We start from the raw sequence: 27,029 nt of genomic DNA on the forward strand, positions 1-27,029 counted from the left end.
GGCATGGGAGAAAATCCGAGAGTGGCCTTGAAGGAGCTAGGAATACCCGGTGCTTATAGGTTTGAGAGCGGCATAGCTCCGCCTACAACACCGGCAAATGATTTCGAGATTCGGCCGGCCATGATCACCTTAATTGAGAGGAGGCAATATAGTGGGGCTAAGAATGAGAGCCCGTTGAACCATCTTAAAGAATTTGAAAAATATTGCAACACCATCAAAGTTAACGGAGTTTCTCAAGAGTTCATACGCCTCAAGTTGTTCCCCTTCTCTCTCATAGGAAGATCCTTAGAGTGGCTAGATAAAGAAGTGAAGCCCAACTCCTTGAGAACATGGGATGATGTTACAAAGGCCTTCTTGTCCCGCTTCTACCCTCAAAAGAAGACGGCGGAGGCAAGAGCCTTGATTCAAGGGTTCAAGCAAAGGCCAAATGAAAGCCTTTACGAAGCATGGGAGAGATACAAAGAGTATCAAAGGGAGTGCCCTCACCACGGAATCCCAACATACCAAGTGATCCAAATCTTCTATGGCGGTTTAAGTCCCCAAGGCAAGTCATGCCTTGATGGGGGGGCCGGGGGTCCTATCATGAACAAGACCGAAGAAGAAGTGGTGGACATTATTGAGGACGTGGTGACGTACTATAGAGATTGGCAAGATGGGGAGAGAGACTCTTCAAGCAAGCAATCTTCATTGTACTCGGTAGACCATCTAAATGCGATCAACAACCTTTCCTCCCAAATGACAAACTTGGGAAAGGAGATGACCGCAATCAAAGCCAAGTTGGAGAGCACTTCTTTTTCTTCCCAAGCTTCGAATCTTCCCTCCCAATTTAAGGGGAGAGGTACTCCTTCTAACTCTCAACCACCTCCCTCTTCACATAATATGCCTATGGGTTGTTTGTTTTGTGATGCATGTGGATCGTATGATCATGACTCTAGTAATTGTCCTAATGAATGTGTTGATGAGTTTGATAACAATGAGAGTGAGCATGTGAATTATGTGTCAAATAATAATGCTCAAAGGTTTGATAATCAAAGAGGTCAATGGAATAGGAATTACCAAAACCAAGGCAATTTTGACAACTATAATCAAGGTGGTGGTTATAGAAACCAAGGGAACCAAGGTTCTCGTGGTAGCTATAATAACCAAGGTTATAGTGGCCAAAATCAAAGCCAAAATTATGGTAATCAAAACCAAGGTTATGGAAATCACAACCAAGGTAGTGGTAACCATAATCAAGGTGGTGGTAACCATAATCAAGGTTATGGACAAAATCAAAATAGGGGTACTTGGAACAACCAAGGGAAGGGCAATTTTCAAAATAATGCTCAAAGAGGTCCCCCACCCGGATTTGTTCCAAGGACTCAAGGAGAAAATTCCTATTCACAACCTTCTTCACCTAGGACCAATTTGGAAAAAATAATTGAGAATCAAACCAAGTTGTTGAACACATACATGGCCGTTAATGATAAGAAGTTCAATGAAATGATGACCCACAATAAAATGCTTGAAAACCAAATTTCTCAACTTGCTAATGCTTTGAAAGATCATGCAAGCCCTTCTTCTTTACCTTCCCAAGGTCTTGATCCCAAGAAACACGTGAATGCTATTGTTACTAGGAGTGGTAAGGTTCTTGAGGAGAGATTGCCTAGGAAGGGTGAGGATAAGGAGATTCCTAAGAAAGCCTTGGTTGAGAATGAGGGGGATAGGGCATCATTGGATGAGGTTGTGGTTGAGACACCTAGAGAGGTGAGAGTAGAGAAAGAAATTGTGAAACCCAAGCTCCCTTACCCACAAAAATTCATGAGACACAATTTGGATGAACAATTTGGGAGATTCATTGATATGCTAAAACAACTTCATCTTTCTCTACCTTTTACCGATGTGATCAACCAAATGCCAAATTATGCCAAATTCCTCAAGGACATTTTGAGTGAGGAAAGGACTTGTGAGGTTGTGGAAACTATCAATTTGACCAAAAATTGTAGTGCTATCATCATGAACAAAATGCCACCCAAATTGAAAGACCCCGGAAACTTCTCCATCCCTTGTGCCATTAACAAGATGCAAATTGATAATGCCTTATGTGACTTGGGAGCAAGTGTGAGAATAATGCCATATTCGGTTTATCAAAGGCTTGAACTAGGGGAACTCTTACCTTCTAACATTACCTTGCAACTAGCTGATAGGTCAATCAAGTTTCCAAAAGGTAAGGTAGAAGATGTTCCATTGAGGGTTGGGAAGTTTGTGTTCCCGTCGGATTTTATTGTGCTTGAAATGGATGAAGATGCTACCATTCCAATCATTTTAGGTAGACCCTTTCTTGCTACCTCGGGTGCTATGATTGATGTGAGGAGTGCAAAGATTTCCCTTAAGGTAGGAGATGAGGTCATTGTATTTGATTTGAATGAAAGCATGAAATATCCATCTTCTTCTCTAGAAAATTGCATGATGATTGATTCACTTGATCATGTTGTGTCTTCCATGCATGAGCACTTGCTCACCTCTAACGATGCTCTTGAGAATGTTTTGTTGAACAAGGACAAAGTAGGTACACCATGCAAGGAAGTGGCATTCTATGAAGAATTGCTTAATGGAAGCATGGAGGAAGTGGATGAGCAAATGTGCTTGAAAATCTCAAGCCAAGAAGCTTTGCAAGCGGCCACATCAAAGGAAGGTAATGGTGTGCCTATGGTAGAGCTCAAACCTCTACCATCACACCTTAGGTATGAGTTCTTGGGCCCTCATTCCACTTACCCCGTGATAGTTAGTGCATCCTTGAGCGTGAGCCAAGCTCAAGCGTTATGTGGTGTTTTGAGAAAGCACCAAGGTGCTTTGGGGTACACAATTGATGATCTTAAAGGTATAAGCCCCGCCTTGTGCCAACACCACATAACACTTGAGGAAGGCGCCCTTCCTTCTATCGAACGACAAAGAAAACTACATCCCCAAATGGGAGAGGTAGTTAAGAAGGAGATCACCAAGCTATTGAATGCGGGAATCATATTCCCCATCTCTAGCTCAAGGTGGGTCTCCCCCGTGCATGTCGTTCCAAAGAAGAGGGGCATGACTGTGGTTGAGAATGAGAAGGGTGAGCTCATTCCAACTAGGACGGTCACGGGTTGGCGGATGTGTATAGACTATAGACGTCTAAACACATCCACCAAGAAGGATCACTTCCCTCTTCCATTTATTGATCAAATGCTTGAAAGACTAACAAGGCACAAGTTTTATTGTTTCCTCGATGGATATTCGGGATTCTTCCAAATCCCCATCCACCCCGATGATCAAGAGAAAACTACCTTCACATGTCCTTATGGGACCTTTGCCTATCGAAGAATGCCCTTTGGGTTATGCAATGCACCCGCTACATTCCAAAGGTGCATGATGAGTATTTTTGGGGATATGTTGGAGGAGGAAATGGAGGTCTTCATGGATGAATTTTCGGTGGGGGGTGTCTCATTTGAGGAGTGCCTTGTGAACCTTGAGAAGTGTTTGGAAAGATGTGTTAAGGTCAATCTTGTTTTGAATTGGGAGAAATTCCACTTCATGGTGGAGGAACGTATAGTGCTTAGGCACAAGATTTCAAATAGAGGCATTGAGGTGGATAAGGCAAAAATAGAAGTGATTGAGAAACTTCCACCTCCGGTGAATGTCAAGGGTGTGAGATCGTTCCTTGGTCATGCGGGTTTCTATAGAAGATTCATCAAGGATTTTTCATTTATTGCTAAGCCCCTAAATGACCTTCTTCAAAAGGATGTTGAGTTCATTTTTGATGACAAATGCTTGAAGGCATTTGATAGATTGAAGAAGGCCCTTATCTCCACTCCTATTGTTCAAGCCCCAAGGTGGGATCTTCCTTTTGAATTGATGTGTGATGCAAGTGATTGGGCTATTGGAGGTGTTTTGGGACAACGTGTAGACAAGAAGCTTCATGTGATTTACTATATGTCCAAGACACTCAATGGGGCTCAAAAGAACTACACAACAACGGAAAAGGAATTTTTAGCAATTGTGCACTCTTTTGAGAAATTCCGTTGTTACTTGTTGGGTTCCAAGACCATAGTCTTCACGGATCACGCGGCCCTCAAGTATCTCTTTGCTAAGAAAGAGTCCAAGCCTAGGTTGATTCGATGGGTGCTTGAATTGCAAACTTTTGAGATTGAGATTAGGGACAAGAAGGGTGCGGAGAATGTTGTGGCGGACCATCTTTCTCGCCTTGAGGGTGATCACATTCATGATGATGGTTCACCAATTGAGGATATAATGCTTGATGACTTCTTATATGCCATAGAGGTGAAGGAACTCCCATGGTATGCCGACTTGGTGAATTTTCTAGCATGTGGGGAGTTTCCACCCTCTTTCTCAAAGAACCAAAGGAAGAAAATCAAAAGGGAGGCAAGACATTACTTGTGGGACGATCCCATCCTATACAAACGAGGGGTTGATGGCTTACTTAGGCGTTGTGTTCCAAATGAAGAGGTGCCTAGTGTTTTAAGGATGTGCCACTCGGACCCTAGTGGTGGGCATATGGGTGTTTCCAAGACCGCTACCAAGGTTCTTCAATGTGGTTTGTGGTGGCCGCATCTCTTCAAGGACTCATGGGGATTTGTGAAGTCATGTGACCGATGTCAAAGGGTTAGGAATATCTCCAAGAGGAATGAGATGCCTCAACAGCCCATTCTTGAGTTAGAGGTGTTCGATGTTTGGGGGATTGACTTCATGGGACCATTCCCATCTTCATATGGTAATCAATTCATACTTGTGGCTGTGGACTATGTTTCTAAATGGGTTGAGGCCATTGCCTCCCCTACTAATGACCACAAAGTAGTGTTGAAGTTGTTCAACAAAATCATCTTCCCAAGGTTTGGCGTGCCTAAGGCTGTGATAAGCGATAACGGATCTCATTTTGTTCACGACGCCTTCCAAAAGATGTTGAGGAAACATGGAGTGCATCAACGGTTCGGCCTTACATATCATCCTCAATCGAGTGGCCAAGTCGAGGTCTCCAATCGTCAAATAAAGCTCATTCTTGAGAAGACGGTTGCAAGGAATAGAAAGGATTGGTCGAACAAGTTAGATGATGCTCTTTGGGCTTATAGGACGGCTTTCAAGACGCCTATTGGTACCACTCCATATCGCCTTGTCTATGGAAAATCGTGCCATCTCCCAGTAGAGCTTGAACATCGTGCCTTATGGGCCATCAAGAAGATAAATTTTGACTTAGCTAGTGCGGGGGAGAAGAGGTGGTTGGATCTTCATGAGCTAGAAGAACTTCGACTTGATGCTTACGATTGTGCTAGCACCTACAAGGCTCGCTCCAAGGAGGTTCATGACAAGTTGATTGAGAAAAAGGAGTTTTGTGTAGGTGACAAAGTCCTCCTCTACAATTCAAGGATGAAGTTGTTTCCCGGAAAGCTCATGTCAAGATGGAGTGGACCATTCTTGGTGAAAGATGTTTTTGATAATGGTGCCGTGGAGATTTCTCCTTTGAACTCCTCATCTTCATTCAAAGTTAATGGTCATCGGCTCAAGAAGTACTATGATGGAGTGTTTGTTGGACTTGTTCACAAAATGATTCTTTTTAAGCCACCTTGAGATGGTGGTGCACGTCGAGCTAACGACGTTAACCAAAAGCGCTTACGGGAGGCAACCCGGATTCTCATCTCATTTCTTTTTCCTTTCTTTTCTTTTATTTCTTGATTGGTTTTTGATTTTATTTTTGAGTTGGTTTTGTGTTTGTTTTGTAGGTCGCCTATTATCATCACTTGTTGGAAAGAAGGGGTTTGAAGAAAAGTTTAGAGTGCAGGGGAGAGGGCTCCCCGAGGGCTAGGAGAGACCTCGGGGGCAATTTCACCTCTTGAAGCAAAATTGAAATATCATTTCCAGGGACTTCCCGCGGTTGCCCCGCGGTCTCTCCGCGGGCGCGGGAGGTTCTGGAGAGGGCGCCTCATGATTGGAGAGGGCGCGGGCCTCAATTCGACCAAATTTGGAAATCCATTCCAGGGACTTCCCGCGGTTGCCCCGCGGTCTCTCCGCGGGCGCGGGAGGTTTTGGAGCGGGCGCATCATGTTTGGAGAGGGCGCGGCCTAAATTCAAGCAAATTTGGAACCCCATTCCAGGGACTTCCCGCGGTTGCCCCGCGGTCTCTCCGCGGGCGCGGGAGGTATTGGAGAGGGCGCGGCAAATTAGGAGAGGGCGCGGCCCCCATCAGGTATTAAAATTCTAAAAATTCCAGGAGGTCCCCGCGGTCTCTCCGCGGGCGCGGCATTTTCGAGAGAGGGCGCGGCGATCTGGGTTTATTACCCGGGCACGCCCCTCTTCTCTCTCTCTCCTCTCTTATTTCCTCCTCTTCTCCTTATTTTTCCCCTTCCTCTCTCTACCTCCTCTCAAACCCTAACCCCAAAACATCAATTTCTCACAAATTTCTTCACCTTTTGCCCAAATTTTTCACAAATTCTTCCATATTCCTCCATTTTCAACACTCCTACTCTTCTTTCTCGTGCCTTTTCGGGAAATTTCGGGTCTTTGAAGTGCTTTGAGTTTAATTTGAGTCTCCAATCTTGGTATACTTCTAACCTTTGTAATATTTTTGTCAATTTCAATTGATTTCTTTACATTGGTTTGTTTACCTTGAATTTGAGCATGATTTTTGTGTTTTATGGTTGATTTATGGGAAAATTGGTATATTTGGGTGATTGTTACTTTTTCTTGTTGATTCATGATTATATTGATGAATGATTGTTGATATTGTTGTTTGTTGTTGGGTTTTGGTTGTTGTGTTGATTGGAACAGGTACCTTGTAGTTTGTGGTGGTTTGGTTGGATTTGTAAGGAGGTTTGTGAGTAATTTTTGGTGGAAGTTGTTTTGTTTGAGGGAGTTTGTTGTGTTCTTGTGAATTGTGTGAATTTTGTTAAAATGGATTTGATAAGAAGAGTCAAAAGTAGCAAGAAGCGCTCAAACCAATCCCCCGGCCAATCTTCTCAAGGCCAATCCTCAAACCCTCAACCCCAACCGCATTCCACAACTCAAGATGATGCTCCTCCTCCTCCTCCTCTACCCCCTCTCAAATTTTGGAACAGGTCAAACAAACCCCCATCTATAACAAAATGAAAGACCGGAAGTTTAGACCCTCCCGGCATTACTTTCGTGAGGATATGGCCAAGTTAGGAATTGAAAATGACCTTGACATCCTTCTAGATAACCTAATCTTGGGTGAGTTTCTAAAATCGGCCCCTAGAACCTATTTGGAGCCTTCCATTGAGTTTTTCTCCACATTTGAGTTCAATAAGGTGGGGGAAACCGATTTTATTATTTCCTTCCAACTCTTCAATGTCAAACTCACCATGAACCTAGCCGAGTTCAATGTAGCCCTTGGTTTCAACCCCAATTGTGATATCTTCGAGCCCCTTATCTCCCTAGTCCAATCTGAGTATAATGAGGTTTCTTGGTGGAGAATCATAGCCAACAAGAGGGAGTTTGATTCGAAAAAGTCTCTTGCTAGTGAGATTATCCATCCGGCCCTTAGGATCCTTCATAGAATTCTTGGGTATTCGGTTTTTAATAAGCAAGATTTTTGGAAGTTGTCTCGAGAGGAGATTATGGTGTTATGGATGGCTACAAAGCCGGAGTTAGGGTCAAAGATTAATTTTGGCTATATCTTCATGAATTGTTGCAAGGATATAATGCATGGGGTCAAAACGGGGGAAATTCATTGTGGGGGCATGGTGACACGTCTTGTGTCGTATTTTAAGCAAGAGGGGTTCTTGAAGTCTTGCACTCCGGTTGGAAGGAGTGAAGACGTGTGGATTAGTTTGAAGCAAGTTAACACTTTACGTTTCATAACTAGCACTAGGAGAACCGGCACCTACTCTTGGCTAGTGAGAAATACCCACCATTGCCTACTCCCTAACCCGGCCACCACCTCCATCCTTCGTGAGGCTAGGAACATTTGGATGGTCCCTAGGGACAATGGGAGGATTGAAGATGAGATGGAGGAGGATGATGAGATTGATGGGGGTGATGAGAATGATGAGGAAGAGGAGGAAGGAGGAGGAGAAGAATATGATGAAGAGCAACAACAACCGCCACTACAACAACAACATGAGCATTTTCATGATGATGCTCAAAGAAGAAGAAGAGAAAGAAGACAACAACGACAACAACAACAACAAGGTTTCCAAGGAGATGCTTATCTCCGAGAGATGGAGGCCATGAGAGACCACATGGAGCGCATGCAATTAAGCATGCAAGGTATGTACTCGGACCACCAAACTTTGTCTTATCAAACTAGCGCCTTGTATGGACGCTAGTGTGCGTAGGGGGGAGGTCACACCTCCGGTCAACTACCCTTATGTGCCGCCCCAACAAGGGCCGGTACCTTCATGGGGCGGTGACAACCTCCCTACGTACCCATATTGGCCCGGGGTGGAGGACCTCGATGTGCCAAGGCGCGACTTCCCACCTTATGATTATAGGGTCTCGGGGGGGAGTGATTATCGGGGTGATCCCGCATACTACTATGTTCACCCCATCACCCCGAGCCCCTTGTTCAGCCTGAGCCCTATGACCAATTAACCCGATCCCAACTTGACCTATTCCAGGGTCACTATGGTTTTCCTCCCGGTTACACCGGAGGTTAGGATACGGGTGATGATGGTGCCGGCCCTAGTGGCCAATAGTCCCCTTATGCATGTTTGTTTCCCTTTTTGTTCTCCCCTTTCCCTATTTTGCATGTTTATAGGCATCGCGGTCGATGCCTTCATTTTGTGAGGGGGGAGGGTCAAAAAGGATGTTTTATGTTGGTTTGGGGAGGCACCTGGGGCTCGGTGGGAAGTCTTTGATAAGGATTTTGGTGGATTTTTGCTAATGGTCTCGTTGGTCTGTTGCTTGTTGTTGTTTTGTTTCATTTCTTGATGTTTTTGGGAGTTTCTTGAAAAAAAAAAAAATAAAAAATAAATAAATAAAAATTTTGATGATGATGGTTTCTCTAGGTTTTTGTATATAATTTGTATCTAAGTGTTTTATTGTTTGCTTTTGTTTGGAAGTTACTAACAATTTCATTTTGTATATATAGCCTTTTTCTTTAACTCACCTTGCTCGTAGCCTATGCTTTGGATTGCGGAACCTTTTGGAGAAGCACGTTCCTACTCCTTGGGTACTTTAATTTAGCACGGATTCTTGGTGAGGCCTTTCTTATTTTACCTCTTTATTTTCACTTCTTCGTTTTCTTGGTTGCTTAGATTAAGATTAGATTTAGGAGAAGTTGAACGGTTCGAGGATGTATGAATTTAACACCTAGTGTGTTTGGGGTCTTTGGCGATGTGGCCATTAGACCGCTTGTATGTCGATTGGGATAAACGTGTTATGATTGCATCTTTGCCCTTTTCCTCTTTCCCTTTCTTGTCCTTGTCTAAGTTTTCCATCTTCTTCTTTTCTTTTCTTTCCTTTTCTTTTAATCTTGTTTGTGTGCATAACTTTTTGAGGCTTTATTTTCACTCTTTCTCTTTTTGAAAATTGGGCTTGTATGCAATGGACTTTTGCTTTTGAATAATAGTCTTCTTAGGTAATAATGGTATACACGGTTTGAGATTACGTTTGGTTGATTCTAGGATAAAGCATGCTAAGATAGTTGTCTAGAACTAGGGGGATCATGAAACCGGATTCTACTCGTTTGTGGCATGTTGGTAGTTGCTCCCTATCTTTGATTTGACAACCTTAGTGAGTTTTTGCTACAACCATGTGAGATTTATATTTGTTCAAGCTTTCATCATACTCTTGCATGAGCGGCATGGATCCTTGATTTTCGCAAACCTAATCTAGAATCTTAGCGTATGATTCCTAAGACCGTGACCGAACTACCTAGGGAGGACAAAGGCAACTTTTCGGGGAGGTATTTTTCTTTTTCTAGGATAGTCCCTTTTTGTTTACTTTTTTTTTTGGGTTTGGGATACATTTGCCTACTTGTTACCCCTTTGAACCTTTTTCCCTCTTTTCAAGCCGCATAATTAGATATCTTGAGCCTTTTGTTTCGTTCTCCTTCTTTTTGGTTTTTGTGAAGCAAGGGTCAATGTTTGGTGATTGTGGTCTATGAAGTTGGCGTTTGGTTCGAATTGGTACGCATAATTGAGTTGTTTATATTTGGTAAATAATGGCAAATGCTTATGTAAAAGCCATCCTTAGTAAAAGAGGCAAGGATGTTAATAAATGCATATTTGAAAAAAAAAGCCGTCCGAATTGAAAAAGGCAAGGACTAATGCTTTTAAGGAGTTCAAGGAAATACAAACAAATTTATAAATGAAAAAAAAAATAAAAAAAAATAAAAAAAGAAAAAAAGAAAAAAGAAAAACCATAAAATTCAAGTGTCTTTCTCCTCTCTATGCATTGAGGACAATGTTTCTTTTAGCTTGGGGGGAAAGCGCTTGCTCTTTTTGTTCTAATGATTGTAGATTGTTGCTTTGAATAAGCTTGGGGGTGTTAATACGTTTTTGTTTGGTGATTACTTAAGTTTGGTGTTGAGATTTGGTCGGTCTTTGCTTCACAATTTAGGATAACCACCAAATTTTAAATTTTAGCCTACCTTAACCCTTCTAGCCTTGCGTTACAACCTTGGGGAAGACCTTTGGACCTAGGAGTTGAGTCTTTCATCGGTGGAGGGAATCATAGGTTGTAGACTAAGGAAAGGGGATGCGAAATCAAGATGTCGAGTAGCCCAAAAATTTGATCTTTTTCCGGTTCCTTTGCGGAATCTATGAGATGCTCACTAAGGGGAGACATGAGATTAGTAGGGGGAACGCGGTAAGACCGTTTGGGATGAAAGTGGAATGTGATAACTAGTTCCTATGCTTAGCATATTTATGTTTCAATCAACCTTAGGTATCTTATAACGTGCATACCATAATTCTCTTTAGAAAGGTTGTTATTCATTTGAATTATAGTCTCTTTGTAAAGTCCATTTCGTAAAGATTTTGTTTCCTTTTTCCTCTTTCTTTTCCTTCTCTGGTTTGCCTCTTGGGGGTTTGGTGGAGAGTTATGGGTAAACTCTTAGGATACCCTTACGAGAGCATCACTCGTCCTCTAGAGCGATCTAGGGGTTTAAATGGCTTGTTGTAGCTAAAAACAACCGTGATTCCTACGACAGTGAGTCTTAGTGTAAATTCTCGCCCCTCTTTTTCTTTTTGCTTCGAATAAGCCCTTCTTATTCCTTTTTAGCCTTTGTTTTGCTCGGGACGAGCAAAAGTCTAGCTTGGGGGAATTTGATGAGTGTCATTTATGGCACTCATAGGGTAGTCTTTTAGGGTTATTTCTTTCCCTTTTTCATGCTTTCTTTTCTTATTTTTGGTCCTTTTTCCTTAGGTTTCTCTTTCTCCTCTTTTCTTTATGGTTCTCGTGTATTCCTTTTATTTGGCTCTTTTTCCTTTTATTTCCTTTCTTTGTTTGCTTGTGTAGGTATTTGGAGAATCACCTTTGCAAAGGAATCGAGTTGGGGCCTTAATGATCAAGTAAGGAAGAAGCATTTGGCTAGAGAGGGCTTAGAGAGGCCTTGGAGAGGCCTCGGAGAGGTCTCCAAGGTATTTCCAGCAGGCCGCGGGCGCGGGTCAGTGGAGCCGCGGGCGCGGGTCAGTGGAGCCGCGGGCGCGGGCTTAAGAAGAGCAAATTGCAAGATTTTGGCAGGAGCTTCTCGCGGTTGCCCCGCGGGCTCTCCGCGGGCGCGGGAAATCTGGAGAGGGCGCTCCATCTCAGAGAGACCGCGGCCCCCTGTGAGTTTTGGGAGCAGGGGATTGGCCGCGGGCGCGGCATCTTTGGCCGCGGGCGCGGGTCTATCTTGCCGCGGGCGCGGGTGCTGCCCAGAAAGCCCGCGGAGGGTTCCGTACCCATTTCTCCGCGGCCGCAGATTCATCAAGAGAGACCGCGAGATTTGCCGGTTTCTTCTTTACCTATAAATAAAATTGTAATTCCTTTTCAAAAGGAACTTTTTGATAATATTTCATTAGCTTAGTTTTAGAGAGAGAATTTAGAGAGAGGTTAGAGAGAAGTTCTTGGTTTTGGATTTGTAACTCAACATTTGATCAATCAAGTTTGGATTTCTTCATTTTCAATCATCAATATTAGTGAGAATCTCTTCCTTCTTTCATTTCTTACTTACTTGCTATTTGATTTATGCTTGTTGCTTGTTTTTCTTTGGATTTGAATTTGATATTGTTGAATATTTTGATTTCTCTTAGATTTTAATATAGAATGAAGATTAATGCAATTTCTAGTTATTTGTTCTTGAATTTCACCATGATTAGTGAGTAGATTAGTTGCTAGGGAAAGGGGGAAGCATGTTTGATTAATGAAATTTCTAGTTGATGCTCTTTGATTGATTGATTTGTTGCAATTAAATTGGTTGACATAGTTTTGCATGTGATTGATTAGACTAGGAGTGATCAACCTATAAGATTAATCTAGATTGCATTGCAACTCTTAATGACATGAACAATTGAATTGAAAGTTGCTCTAATTGATTGGGTTTGCTTGTGATTCTTCTTGATTTTCCTTTCATAGTGACACCTAGATTGGCCTATAGGAGATAGCATTTGAACTCTCTTGATTGCTACTATTGTTTGTCCATTGCAATACTTGAATTAATTGATTGAGCTGTAAACTAGCATTATCATTGAGCTTACATGTGGAACCCATATCCCTAGTGTTTAGACCTTTGATTTACTTGATTAGACTTGTTTTAGTTTACCATAGTGCCAACCATAATCTAAACTCCATCTTCGAGGTAGCTTGACTTAGACTCTAGTTTTCATCATTGCATTCCCTAGGGATCGACCCTTAACTTACCCTATGTTCATATAAGGTTGGTTAGGTGTTTACAAATTTAGTTTGACTTGGGGGAAGGGTAGATAACGACCTACATTTTCCTCTCTTATACTTTGTTCTCTACTTTATTCTTAATTCCAGATTTATTTTGGTAACTATTTCTCTTCTCTTAATCTTAGTTGTTTATTTTATTCTTTTGATCATGTCTTACTTTATTTCTTTGATTAGTTTAGTTTTTATTATGTGTGAGTAGTTCTATTTCTAGGGTTTGTGGGGATCCATAAATAATATGAAGGGGTAATTTATTGTTGTTGATTGTCAATGCCAGATTAATTTCCTATTGATTGATTTAATGCTCTGTGACTAGATTAGGCCTGATTCTTTATGCATGAGTTTGACAATATTGATTCGAGATTCGACAGATGAGAATTGATGTTTAAGTCTAGTTTCAATAGGCAGGTTAATTTATAAATGGTTAAGTCGAGATTCGAAAGATGAGATTTAATACCGGTAAATTAATTGTGTAATTATAATACGTAGCGAAAGCCCTTTATGATCTGATTAATGTATGCATTGATGAATGATTATTATATTCTACCCTGGAATATTATTTATTGGTGAACCTATGCCCTAGATCCTTTTATTCATTGTTTTCTCCTTATTCTCAATCTTCATAGTTTAGTTCCTTTTAATTATAATATTGGTTACTTTATAATCTAGATTATATTAGTTAATTAGGAATAGAAAGACTCGTTTCTCTGCGGATTCGACCCTACTTCCCTATCTACATAAGTTAGAGGATTTAGGAATTACTTTTGATTAGGGGATACGACTTTACCCTATCAAGGCGCATAATTGAAAGTGCTTGAACATTACCGTTCCTTTGGGTTCGACCCTTGACTTGCCTCTGTACTCGTATTTAGACTTGTTAAGTGTTTATAAATTTAGTTTGACCGAGGGAAGATTAGATAACGACCTAGTTTTCCACTCGTCAATCCTCAAACCCAATCACACAAATATGATTATGGAGATTTGGAGTGGTTTCGGGAGTTGGAAAAAGGAGAGGAGTGGTTTTGAGGATGGTGGGAGAGATCTAAGGTGGTTTCGATGAATAATTAATCAAATCCCACTCATCTTGTTGTCATTAGGGGTATATAGTGAATTTTTGTAATAACTCAAGAGTATATAGTAAATTTGAAAATTTTTAAGGGTATATAGTCAATTTGGAAATATTTTGGGGTATATGGTGAATAAACAAAAAACTCAAGGGTATGTGGTGAAAAAACCGTAACATCTGTATTGTGCAAGATCTTGTGGGTAGATATAGAAGGAAGAACTCTCCTCTTGGGTGCATGTTCAAGATTGAAATTTGTAAAACCTATGATTCTGTGAATTGGAGTTTTCTTGAAGATATGCTGGTAGCTTTTAAAGTTTTCTGAGCATTTCATTAAGATGATTATGGAATGTGTTAGAACTCCTAGTCTCTCTCTTATTGTTAATGGAGAAGTTAAAGGGTTCTTTCCAAATAAGAAGGGTTTAAGTCAAGGGGATCCTTTATCCTCTCTTTTATTTGCTTACATGGAATATCTCTCTAGAATCCTGCATAAAATTGGAGAGCATAAGGATTATCACTTTCATTCAAGATGTAAGGGGATTAAACTTAATCATCTTGTGTTGTGTTTGCAGATGATTTGATTGTAATGAGAAGAGGAGATGAGAAATCTTCTAAGCTTCTTTTATGAGGTTTTGCTACTTTTGCTGCTACTTTAAGGCTGATTACTAATGAAGGCAAGTCTAATGTCTATTTCTCCAATGTGCCTCAGGGAGTTAAGGACAAAAGTATCAGTTTTTTGGTTTTAAGGAGGGTCAACTTCCGTTTAGGTATTTGGGAGTGCAAGTAAATGCTAAGAAACTCTCAGTGGATGACGGTCAGATCCTGATTAACTTGGTTGTTCCTCGAATCAAAATTTGGGGAAGTAAAACCATGTCCTATTATGCTAGAGTAACTTTGGTTAACTCTGTTATTTTTTCTTTGCATACTTATTGGGCAAACTTGTTTATTTTGCCTAAAAAGATGTTGGATGGAGTTATGGCTGTGTGTAGAAATTTTATTTGGGATGGCAGGGCTGTTTTCTTCAGAATTCCTCCCATTGCCTGGGATATCATTTGTAGACCAAAGAAACAAGGTGGTCTAGGTGTTCATGACTGTCACATTTGGAACGCTGCTGCTATGGGGAAATATGTTTGGGACATTGCAAATAAGAATGACAGCCTTTGGTTAAGATGGGTATGCCATTATTACATTAAAGGCAGAAACTTGAAGAGAGTTTGGTGTCCTGGGCAAGCTAGTTGACAATGGAGGCAAGTCTGGAAGATTAAGGAGAAAATTAAATATGGGTTTGCTGGTAATGTTTGGAAGCATAATCATGGTGGATATATTGTGGCTAGTGCTTATGGATGGATGCTAAAAGATAACCCTGAACTTTCATGATGTAACATGATTTGGAATAGATATAGCATTCCAAAGCATGTTATTGCTTGGATGGCTATGTGGGGTAGACTGAGAACTAGAGAGAAACTGAAGCAATATGGTGTAGTTTCTGATAAAAGTTGTCCTTTATGCTCCCAAGGTGCTGAAAATATTCAACATTTATTCTTTCAGTGTGATTACAACAAGAAACTTGTTCAGCTATTGTAGGGAAGATGTTCTTCATCTCAGAGTCAGTTTTCAACCCTGGAAGATTGCAACACTTGGTAATGGAAGGCTAAGAATAGGTTTTCAGAAGTCTCTTCTACAAGCTCTATGTTATGCTCTCATTTACAGTGTATGGCAACAGAGAATGAAGTGGTTTGGAAGAATAGAATGCTTAGGCATGATGTTGTAATTAGTAGGATTTGTTATGATGTATATCATAGAATTAGCAGCTTAATTGCTATTAGAGGTAAGGCTAGTGAATTAGCTTGGCTTAAGCATATTTGCTTATTAGGGGCTTAGTAGCCTCCGTGTATATTCTTGATTGTGATTAATAAAATTTTTGCCTTTTTACTCTTGGAAAAAAAAAAAAAAACCTTCAGTAACATCATCGTGGACGGAAACAAAGTTAACTTTGATCCTTTTCACTTGTACGCTTCACCTATTTCTCTATCCTTTATTGCAGCGTACTCAGAGTTCTCCATTGAAGCAGCTTAAGGTAAGTTCATATTCAACTATCAATTTAATTATACCATCAAAATTTAATCTCACAATCTAGGGTTTCATTTAACACTAACATTGATTGAATTGAACATTAGGAATTTTGGATTCCCCCAACCACTTACGAATTTGATATTTTCTCCATCTACAAGCTAAAAATTGAGAATTTCGGGTATCTTCAAACTTTTCCTAGAAATCTCACTCTTAGGGTTCCAGATTCATCTATATTTTTTACTGAAATTTTCTATTTTTTTTGATTTTTTTTTTTTTTTTTTTTTTTTAAGATTTAAGGGTTTAGTTCAGTTGAACCTACTGAACCCTTGTTTAATGTAATTTTTTATTTTTGCTATAGATTGTTAAATTGAGCTACTTTTACTGTTTCATTAATGAAATTGATATTTTTTTTGTTGTTTGTGATTTTTATAGTTAAACAAGATGGCGGATCCCCATCCTCATAATGTTGAATTTGAGGCTGCCAAATTTTTGCAGAAGCTCATTCACGAGTCTACAGATGAGCCTGCGAAATTGGCGACGAAACTCTATGTTGTGAGTCTTCGGTGTTGCTGTCGTTGTCTCTGTTTCTTTTCCAAGTCGAATTTTGGTGATCTTTGATATAATATGTTAGGATTATATGGTTGTTAATTTTTATAGTTTTTGTATGTTTTAGATATTGCAACATATGAAAGCAAGTGGGAAAGAAAATTCTATGCCGTACCAAGTAATATCTAGGTAAGTAGTTTACAATGAGTTCATCATTTCATTAGTTTTATGTTTTATTATGAAAGCATACGGTGAAATAGTGGACCTTGAAATTTTTCGATTGATTTATGTTGTCGTGATGTGGCTTGCATGCGAAAAACTGTTAGATTTGGGTGGTGAAATATAAGAGGTTTAATAAATCTTCATGCAAACCAGACTCTGGTTGCGTTTCTTCAGTTAGGCGAAACCATGTTGTTAATTAGATTATGATATCTTGCTATTGCTCGATAGGTTATTTTTAACTACAATATTAGAGCTATGATCGGGAAAAGTGCTTACTTTAATGTTTTTAAATTTCAATTTCACAAGGGCCATGGAGACTGTTATAAATCAGCACGGCCTTGATATTGAAGCATTGATGTCGTCACGCCTTCCTCTGAGTAGTGGATCTCATTTGGGAGAGTCTGCCAGAGCACAATCAGCAGGTGTTAACTACTCCTATTGAAGATTTTATTTTTTTCTCCTTCAAGCATTTCATTTATTCAACGTGAATGTTTTGTAATCGTTGAACTACTTTGCAGGATGTTCACAGTCTGCTGGAGTTGTCGCAGACTCTAAATCAGGCATGATTGAAAATGAGACCACAAGGCCTGATGGTTTTAGTTCTGGCAAGCCACCTGCTGTTCCTAGCAGTATTGGGAACGATCCTTTCCAAGGACCAGTTTCCCAAAGGAGTGCAATGTCGTTTGATCATGAGAGCCCTTCAAGTATTGACACTAGATCTACAAACTCATATTCACAGGATAGGCGTGAACCGCCAGGTTGGGAGCAACAAGGTATACAGAAAGATCCTAAAAGAGCCAATATCAAGAGAAAGAGGACTGATTCATCTGGCATAGAAATACAGGAAGATGTCTCCCAACAGCTTGATTCTCATTCTGGCATGCCTGATATGAGAAAGGAGAGGCTTGCTGCCAAGTCTGAAGCTGGAGGAACTCTTCCAGGTGATAGTTTACTACTCTGTACTCTGTGTTATATTACTTATTTACCCACTGCACGTGCAGTGGTGCAGAAAACGGAGGATGAGTTAGGGTTCTTTGGGATGTGAGAGTTACATTGTGCTAGTTGTTTGACCCCTTTAGTTTTTAATTAGAGCAAATTAATCCTTCCGCTTATAATGATTCAGGCATTCAGCAATCTACCATTAACCTAATATTTATAATGCTAGAGAAGGAGGTGTATGAGCTTGAACTTGTGGAACCATTTTGCTATTGCTGTTTTTGCTCCACTCCCTTGTGTTGGTGTTGGTTTCCACATCATGTGCAATATGCAAGATGATAAATTTTCTTTTATTATTCTCCTACCCACTTTTATTTAATCAATTATCTAGCTACGATCCATTTCTCTACGAAAAGGTCCTTATAACGATTCATGTTAGCCGACCCCAAATCATTTTAAGACTAAGACTTTATTGTTGTTGCATTTTTACATGGGTTGTTCTTTTGCTGAGCGTCTGCTGGTAAATCTGCAGTTGATTCTGAAAGCTGGAAGCAAGGATTCTTCAGGGGTGCAACCAGCTTGCGAGAGAGAACTGTACCAGGGCAATTATCATCTGGTATCAAAGTTGACGGAGCAATGAGAAACTTAAATTCACCTTCTTCTTTTGACGCTGCTGAAATTTCACATATACCAGCGAATGCTGACAGGCTTTCTCAAGTAATTTCTCACCTTAAACTACTTAATACATCTTTCTTGCCCTCTGTTCAATTTCACCCCTTCTTCCCTTTATCTTCTCCATCGCCCTCTCCGCAGATGTTTTTATCCTTTTTGTAGGGGGGGGGGGGGGAGGATGAATTGCCAGGTAGCTAATTTAGTGAGGAACATCAATTTTCAGTTTTAAAGTATGTCTTACTTGGCAAACAGTATTTGTACGGAATTAAGAATAACTGTACAAATCTACAAAGTAACACCATAAGTTTTTCTTTGAGCAAGAATATCTGTATCTTAAGCGCAGTGCTTGAAATGCTCCCGCAGCATTCTATCAAGAATAGGCTGTATACTAATACACTGTTTGTTATTTTTTTTGTTCATTCAATATTGACTTTCATGTTTATCAATACACAGCTTTAACTGTTACTATAATCATGTTTAAGCAATAAATATAAAGAAGTCGATAATAATGATTCAATGTAATGAGACTAATCTAATTTTTCTTCCATTTCTCTAATATTGCATTAATTACCAGAAACATGCACAAATGTTGCTACATTACCATATTTGCACATGCTTTTTCTCTATCTCTCTCCTCACCACATGGGTTTCTATCTTTTTCTCTCTCTATATCACGCAACATCCTACATTTCTTGTCTTCACCCCCTTGTTGCAATATTACGGGAATGAAGGAAGTAAATTTACGTTATAACCTTTTGCTTTTATAAATTAGTAGATATATATATGGTGAAAGTAAACTTTACTATTGAGGATAAATTATGCAGAAGTATAAATATGACACAAAAGGGGTTGCTAACCATTTAGCCAATATTTTTGTGGGTTCTAGCTATCAAGTGACTATATATTTATGAACTTAAAAAAGTCAATTTTTATTAAGGATCTTAACATGAGTAAGTTTCCTCTAAAAAATCTGCTGGTTTCCTTCTTTCAAAGTGTGAACAAAACCATCCTCCATACTAAAGAAAAGTACCTTATCTTCCTTATTTGCTATGTAACATATAAACATCTTTGGCAGAAAGGGGATGAAGTGAACTTATACTAGACAAAACTATGAAGAAGTGCCAAAGAGATTGAAATTGTGGACTTAAAGTAAGACTCTAAGAGACAATCATCATACATTTCCTCCACTTGGCATTGGCTACAAACCTATAATCTGCTTTCAAAATTAAAATTCCTTGAGAGTACATTGTCTCTTGGGAGTTTCTTCATTATTGCTTTCCTTGTAGAAATGTTCGTTAGGAGCTTATCTTTTCCTTCTTATTAGTAGAGAAATGAAGTAGATATTCCTTTTAAGAAGTCATAAAATTTTTCTTCAAAGATTAATTTTCTTCCCAGGACCTTCAAACTCATTGATTTAATTTCATCCCGACAACCGATATTTGTGAAATTTCATTCTACATTTTCATCCTCAACTTTTCTGTGTGTGAAATTTAACCCCTATGCTTTATTGATATTAAGTTTCTGTAAAAAATTAGTCCAACTTAAAAATATACTTACTATTGAAAGGAAGTTATACCCTCAAATGACACTAAAATTAGTGTAAAGAGAAAAATAACCTCAATTACTCTCGGTGATGAATTTTAATTTTTATACACTGATAACTCCACCATTTCATGAGTAACTAATCATTACCTTCATATACCACTTGTTATATTACCTATTCTGGTTTCTCTTTTGATTCTTATATCTTGATATTTTTTTAATCAATTCTTTATTGCTTTCTAATAACTATTCAATCGTACCAAACTTTTTGTTTGGTCACAATCTCTACATTTCATATGTCATATATTTTTCATACATTTATGTAACAATGCAAAAGGGAACATTTCCAACACTTCCTTTACTACCGTACCTAGACAATTTTCACTCATGATCATCTCCCTAACATGTAACATATACAAAATTATATTCCATTCTATCCTAACATTCTATTTGCTTTCCTCATTTGGAATATGGGAGTAAATTAAGGAAAACGAATCTTATTGTGAGAGAAACAATTAAAATAATAGAGATTCTAATTTATTCGTGGAATAGTTCCACTTTTCAAAGCAACAAAATGATAAAGAAAAAAGAGGTACAAGGTAGGTAATATGGCGATTGGCAAGAGAGAATAATGATTACAAATATGAATCATGTATCGTGAAATTTAATCATAATTTAAAAAATCTTGTGAGAAGAGAAAACTGTGATAAATTTTGGCACATTTTCCTGACTAGGAAACAGAATGAATAAATATGATTGGAGGAAGTACTACAGTAAATGAACTACTGATTCAATCTGCTAAATCCATCCATGGAGAATTTTATGCATGGACTCATATTAAGTTCTTTTTTAAAATTTAAATTTTCTACTATTATTTTTGTGCCAATAACAATTTAGTTATATAAGGTAACATGGCATCTTTGAATCGGTGCTTTAGATCACAAAACAATTACATTTGGCATCGTTAATTAATGATGTGTTAATGCCACTTAAAAGGCATCTAGGAAAATTATGCCACCTTATAATATTAGTGTTTGGTTATAAAATGAAATTCTAGTATTTTGTGTGAACAAAGTCTAGTATTACTGTTATGATATAATTCATTAACTGTCAATTTTCAAACCATTAGATTCATTTATGATACAAAAAAATTATAATTTACCTATTGTATAATTATATAATATGTTTTGTCATTTTATATAATTTTGTTCTTGGCTTTTTTAAAGCTGTTCTGATTTGATTTGCACGTTTGCCAACATACAACTTTGATTGTTTATATTTGTAACTACATTTAAGTACTCCGTCGGTTTTTTTAATGTTCTACTTGTTTACTGTAGCTATGCAAATTAAGGAAACATTGTAGAATGTGACTGGGTGTAAGATAAAGTAAGAGAGATTTTAAAAAGGTTGGTTTGTGTAAGAAAAAAGTGATAAAGTAATAAGTGAGAAAGTGTGGAAAGGTGTAATTATTATGTTGCTGTAGGGTAAGATGGTAAAAAGAGTTGGTCTAAAATAGAATAAATCAAAATGAGTAGAAAAAAACGAACGACCTAAAACAGATGATTAGTGCAAGAAATTTTTTTGTATTGGTTGAAATTGATTTTAGCAAAACATTATTTTTTTATGGTGAAAAGAATAAAGCAAAAAATTGAAAGAGAAAATTTAAATGCATTTAATATGAACACATGATTCCAACATCTAATGAAAAAGAAATGTTATACATGATTTGCTTCTTGGTTGCCATGAAGTCAGGTATAGGACTTAACGGTTATCCAGAAATAGGTTATCGTCTACTCTCAAACTATCCATGTAGCATAAAGATTTCTTGTAATCGTCTACCATACAATGTTGGTAAATGTTGTAGTTCTATGAGCTGACTCTCTGTCAAGTTATTAGGTATTAGGCCCTATCGTGCTCCCCTTAAGTCCTCTTATTTCATGAATAAGAAGTTCAGATACTGGCTGTAATTAATAACTTTCTATATGTTCAAGAAAGAAAAACTTCAGATGAGGGTTACTAAGGTTACCTAAATTCAATCTACAGCTAAGATAAGCTCTAATAACTTAGCTTAGCTCAGATAAGTTTAGATTACTATAGTTAAGTTTAGATAGGTTTAAATAAGTGTAGATTAGGTGAATAGAATGCACCCTTACATTGTAAGTGAAAATTGTTGATGGGAAAAGTTGAAAGCATTTAGAGTTACTCTTATCTTTTTGCTTTAGAATGCTTAATTATTGCACACCTGCTCAACCTGTACTGTTTATGATGATTTGAAGTCGGTGATTTAGATTTTTTCTGCTAAGGCAAAATTGAAAATGAAGTGGTTGCCAGTCTTGTATCTTCCTTGGTAGTTCTTTGTATAACTATTTTGACCATTTTAGATGCCAATCTATTTTACTTTTCTTTCGCTTTAGTTTGTCATGTCGTCTTCTATTGTTGTGGACGCAAACCTTTTAACTTTTTGTTCAAATAAGCATACTCGATACCTATGCCACAAGCTTTTATACATTTAAATGTATAGGTTTTGTAACCGATAACTTTAAAAAATATTCTGGTTGGGGCCTTGCTTGCTCCTGAGAAAGATCCTTTAAGTGTACCTTTATTTTTCGTTGCTGACCTTTTAATTTACTGATCTGACATTGTTTGATCGTATCTTTCTGTCAGGCTATTAATCCCAGCAATCACTGTGGAGGGGGGATACCTGGAAGTTCAGGTTCAAGAGATACAGAAAAGTATCCAGCAAGTACTGCTTCTGTACCAAGCATGCCTTTTAAAGAACACCATTTGAAGCAGCTAAGAGCCCAATGTTTGGTCTTCTTAGCATTCAGGTGTGTAGTATATTGTTGACAAATTTTATCTTGACAAACTATATTAGAGAATCTGTATTTTTATCTTGACGAATTTTCATTTGCATAGAAATGGGTTGGCCCCCAAAAGACTCCATCTTGAGATTGCACTTGGAAACATCTTACCTAAAGAAGGTATGATGCTCACAACCTGTATCATCAGCTATACCTTTTGAACTAAAAGAAAAAAACTTTTATGTGTCTATATAATTCTAATACTCTGTTTGATGCTGCTAGGATCCAGCAGTAGTGTAGATGGAGCTCAAATGGAGCTAGCGAAAGATAAGGGCAAGCAACAAACAACTCTTGAGTCGAGCAGTATATCTGAAGTCCCTTTGCCATTAGGAAACATGGCTGGCATGAAGAGTGATGGTGCTCCTACTGCTTCTGCTGTGGGTGCATTTGTTAGAGAGGTTGATCCTTTTTCAAAAGAAGCTGAGAATATAAAACATGAGGCGGGAAAACCTGCATTTGCTGACCTTTCACATAATGATGAAGATATGAAACACCATCCTCCTGGAAGTAGAATTATGGAGGATGATACAGAGAGTCAGGAAACAGCCAACTCTTCTGCACTTGTTACAACTTCAATTCAGCATGATACTTTAGGGATGAGAAGTCCAGCCACCCATGTACATGAAGAAATTTTGCAGCCAGGGGGGGCAAATCATGTGGCTTCTGTTGTTGGTGTGAACAAGCAGCTAAATCCTGAAATGATTCGGTGGGCTAGAGTTGGTCATACTGACCTCTCACGAGGGCCATTGCATTCCACTGTTCAACATGACATTGGGGTCAATAATGAGATTTCTTCAATTTTGTCTCAACGTGACAGCCATAGTCAGAACCAACAGCTGCCCGATAGCCAATTGTCCTCATCTTGGAAGTCAATTCAAGGCATGGACAATGGAAATCACAGGGCAAGATCAGTAAATGATGCTAACATGTTGCTCAGTAATGCCTTGCATGGTGAGTAAAACTCTTGGCTGGAGATGCTTGGGTGAAAAGGCTATGTTTATGTTATAGATGAAAACTTGAGAGTATGGGGTCTATTGCAAACTGTAAAATGGAATTAGTTGATATAAATTTATGTTGTGGTTTGTTTCATGATTTTTTTAAAAGAAAAGCAAATATCATACTGCCTAAGGAGAAGAGGGAGTATTATTTAATTTAATGGGATAGTGGTGTACCTTATGTTGTATTAATTTGCTAGCAGGAAAAGTAATTTTAATGAAGCTGAATGGGCCATATATACAACATAAACTTAAAAATAAAGAAAAGTCTCAGAGGTATTAATTTAACAAGCATGTAAGAGAAAAACGCAGATTTTCATGTATATTCCTTCACCTCACCTTTCAATTGCTCCTCTTCATTTGCAGTTTTCTTCTTAAAGAAGTAAGCTTAGTTATGCTCAGAAAAATGATCTACATTGACTTTAATCCTTCATTACCTGTGAGGACTGCCCCTCCTTATCATACGCATAGACTCTGTAGTCAAACTATTCTGATGTAATCGCATGCCCTTAATCTTGTTACTCTTCATTTAGTTAATTAATGTGCAGATGGTAATGGTGCTGTAGAGTATCAAACAAAGTCTATCTCAGATGGGTCAATAGTTGTTCCGGTGGCTGATTCAAGCTACATGCATAAGGATTCTAGCTCTCTTGCTACTATGGATAAGCTTATAGAACCTGAAGAGGAAGAAAATTCAGTGTCTGCTAGCTTGCGCCCTTCTCCAAGATACACATTGTCTGAGAAATGGATTATGGCTCACCAGAAAAAGAAACTTGCTTCAGAACAAAAGTGGGTGCAAAAATTGCAAAACGCTGACCAGAGAATTGCCTCATGTTTTAGTGAGCTTAAGGTATATCCTATCCTGTCGATTTTTTTTAAATGGTATATGACTTACATTGGGGGGGGGGGGGGGGGGGGAGTCGCTCACTGTTTAATTTCTATATCCTTTTCTTTTTTTTTTTTTTTGACAGAATTTCTATATCCTTTTCAGTGTAAATGGAACTTAGCTGTTTATGGATGTTATAAAACTGAATTTTATGGAAAGTAGCTGTATATTAAATGCTTAAAAACTAATGAAATTTAGCTGTAATTAATCTGTTTTGCTGATAGTAATGCTAATCAAGGGTCACATATTTTTTACACCTCTAGTTGATTTTATCTTGGGTATTAATTATGTACTCCATGTGTTAATGTAACTTTATTTTGCACATAGACCAAGGTAAAGGTGAATGAAGACGTTAGGGTAAAGTTGCGAAGATGGAAAAAAGACAAGTGTGGAGAGTGGCCTAGTATGTTGAGTGGGGGCCATTTTACTAATCATTTGTCTTAATTTCAAGATATTAGTGTTGGTCAAATGAGCTATCTGAAGTCCATTTTTTGATAAAATTTTCTCGTAAACCCTTATAATTCATTGATCGAGTGCAGGCAACTAAGATAGCTCCCAATTTAAACACATTAGAATGTTATTAGAGCCTTTTGGGACTTCCGTGATCACGGTTAAGCCGAAGAAAATTTATCAATGATCTTGGTATTTAGAAATGTTATTCAACATGTATAAAGGATGAACAAAAGGTGGTGACTCTAGGAGAAGCATCAAGGACATGGTCGTGATCAGAGGGAGTGTCTTAACAAGATTGTGTTAACTTGGGTAGGATAATTATTGCTTTTACTAGTAAACACATCAACCTAGGTGAAATAGAAGCTCAAATATGTAGTAGAAATAACAGAAGAAATAATTTTAGATTTTTTTAAAGGAACTTAAGCGCAAGGAGTTGGTGGTATACCGTATACCCACTTATTTTCCTTGGCTACTCTTGGAAAAATAAGGTTTTTTAGAAGAATAAGATTTGGTTTCTTCTGAAAGCTTTAAAATGAGAAACCTTATTATGACTGTAAAGTCGTATACCTTTTTTTTTAATTATGTATTTCATAAGTGTCTTGGTATGTTCCAGCCATAAACCCTTAAGTGTCGTTTTTGTACACATAAATAAAAGGATGCTGATTTCATGGTTGCTCTTCTAATTTTCTTGTCTGTGTGATCTGTAGGAAACTGTTAGCTCATCCGCAGATATATCTGCAAAAACAAGGAGTGTGATAGAGTTGAAAAAGCTTCAATTATTGGAGCTTCAGCGTTGCCTTCGAAGGTGATATAGATATAATTTTATCTGTCGTTTGCTAAAATATTCTTTCTCTATTTATCTGAAATTTTTATGTGTCACTTCTACAGGAATATCTTGAGTGATTTCTTTAAGCCCATACGAACTGAAATGGACCGTTTGAAATCAATCAAGAAACACCGAATTGGTAGGAGGTTGAAGCATGTAGAAAAATATGAGCAGAAGATGAAGGAAGAACGTCAAAAGAGGATCCGCGAGAGACAGAAAGAATTCTTTAGTGAAGTAGAAGTTCACAAGTGTGTCTGATGCTATTTTTCAACAAGATGTTTCATATTTGATCCTGTTTGTTCTATATATGTTAATTATTCTCTCCGTGCCCAAATATAAGTCCCATTTTACCCAAAAACATTGTCACTAAATTAAAATCCCATTTGATCTTTATCTATTTCTATATTCACTTTTACTTAACCAAATCTTTTAATCTTATGTTTTTTATTCATTTTGAATCATCCAAATCCCACTATCTTATTTCCTTATTCACCTTTTAAAAAATGTGTGCAAAAGGCAATGAGACTTTTGTTTGGGGACCGAGGGGGTATCTTGTTTAAATCTTTCTGTTTCGGTTTCTTTTCACTGTTTTTCATGTGTGGCTTCGACTTCACTCAGGGAGAGACTGGAGGATGTGTTTAAATATAAGAGGGAACGCTGCAAAGGTTTTAATCGATATGCAAAGGAGTTTCACAAAAAGAAGGAGCGGGTACACCGGGAAAAGATTGACAGAATTCAGCGTGAAAAAATTAATTTACTGAAAATCAATGATGTGGAAGGATATTTGCGGATGGTTCAGGTATGAAAATCAAATCAACTTAATTGTTGCATTTTCTGGTCTTAAGTTCTGAGTTTTACATTTGATTTGAAAATTGTTAGGATGCAAAATCTGATAGAGTCAAGCAACTTCTCAAAGAGACAGAGAAATATCTTCTTAAGCTTGGATCAAAGCTTAAGGAGGCAAAGGCTGCTGCTCGACAAGTTGAGATGGATGAAAACAGGATTGCAACTATTGATGAGACCAGCGACATTTTTGCTGATATTGAGGATGAGAGTGATCAGGCAAAGGCAAGTAATAGAAAAGGGTTTTTGATTT

General features: G+C 38.4%; 1 protein-coding gene and 1 pseudogene across 5 annotated transcripts in view; one reads left to right on the forward strand and one right to left on the reverse strand.

Annotated features, from left to right (window-relative positions):
• Window positions 1-395: 395 nt before the first annotated feature.
• LOC145633549 (small nucleolar RNA R71) lies at window positions 396-494 on the reverse strand (annotated as a pseudogene).
• A 14,785-nt stretch (window positions 495-15,279) lies between these two features.
• Window positions 15,280-27,029, forward strand: part of LOC145632096 (uncharacterized) — a 39,832-nt gene continuing 28,082 nt past the window's right edge. For 3 of the 5 annotated variants that reach the window (XM_081684378.1, XM_081684379.1, XM_081684380.1), the window contains exons 1-14: window positions 15,281-15,998; window positions 16,427-16,546; window positions 16,668-16,729; window positions 17,069-17,184; window positions 17,281-17,703; window positions 18,231-18,415; window positions 22,577-22,740; window positions 22,829-22,893; window positions 22,996-23,724; window positions 24,317-24,618; window positions 25,815-25,912; window positions 25,996-26,181; window positions 26,552-26,732; window positions 26,813-27,001. In XM_081684378.1, the coding sequence (XP_081540504.1) occupies window positions 16,436-16,546; window positions 16,668-16,729; window positions 17,069-17,184; window positions 17,281-17,703; window positions 18,231-18,415; window positions 22,577-22,740; window positions 22,829-22,893; window positions 22,996-23,724; window positions 24,317-24,618; window positions 25,815-25,912; window positions 25,996-26,181; window positions 26,552-26,732; window positions 26,813-27,001 (2,811 nt within the window). In that variant the 5' untranslated portion in view covers window positions 15,281-15,998; window positions 16,427-16,435. Of the gene's footprint in view, window positions 15,999-16,426; window positions 16,547-16,667; window positions 16,730-17,068; window positions 17,185-17,280; window positions 17,704-18,230; window positions 18,416-22,576; window positions 22,741-22,828; window positions 22,894-22,995; window positions 23,725-24,316; window positions 24,619-25,814; window positions 25,913-25,995; window positions 26,182-26,551; window positions 26,733-26,812; window positions 27,002-27,029 lie in introns of all 5 variants that reach the window. The other 2 variants (XM_081684377.1, XM_081684381.1) reach the window with 1 other exon arrangement.

This window comes from Chenopodium album, chromosome 5 (genome assembly GCF_948465745.1).
Source record: "Chenopodium album chromosome 5, dcCheAlbu1.1, whole genome shotgun sequence".
NCBI lineage: Eukaryota > Viridiplantae > Streptophyta > Magnoliopsida > Caryophyllales > Amaranthaceae > Chenopodium > Chenopodium album.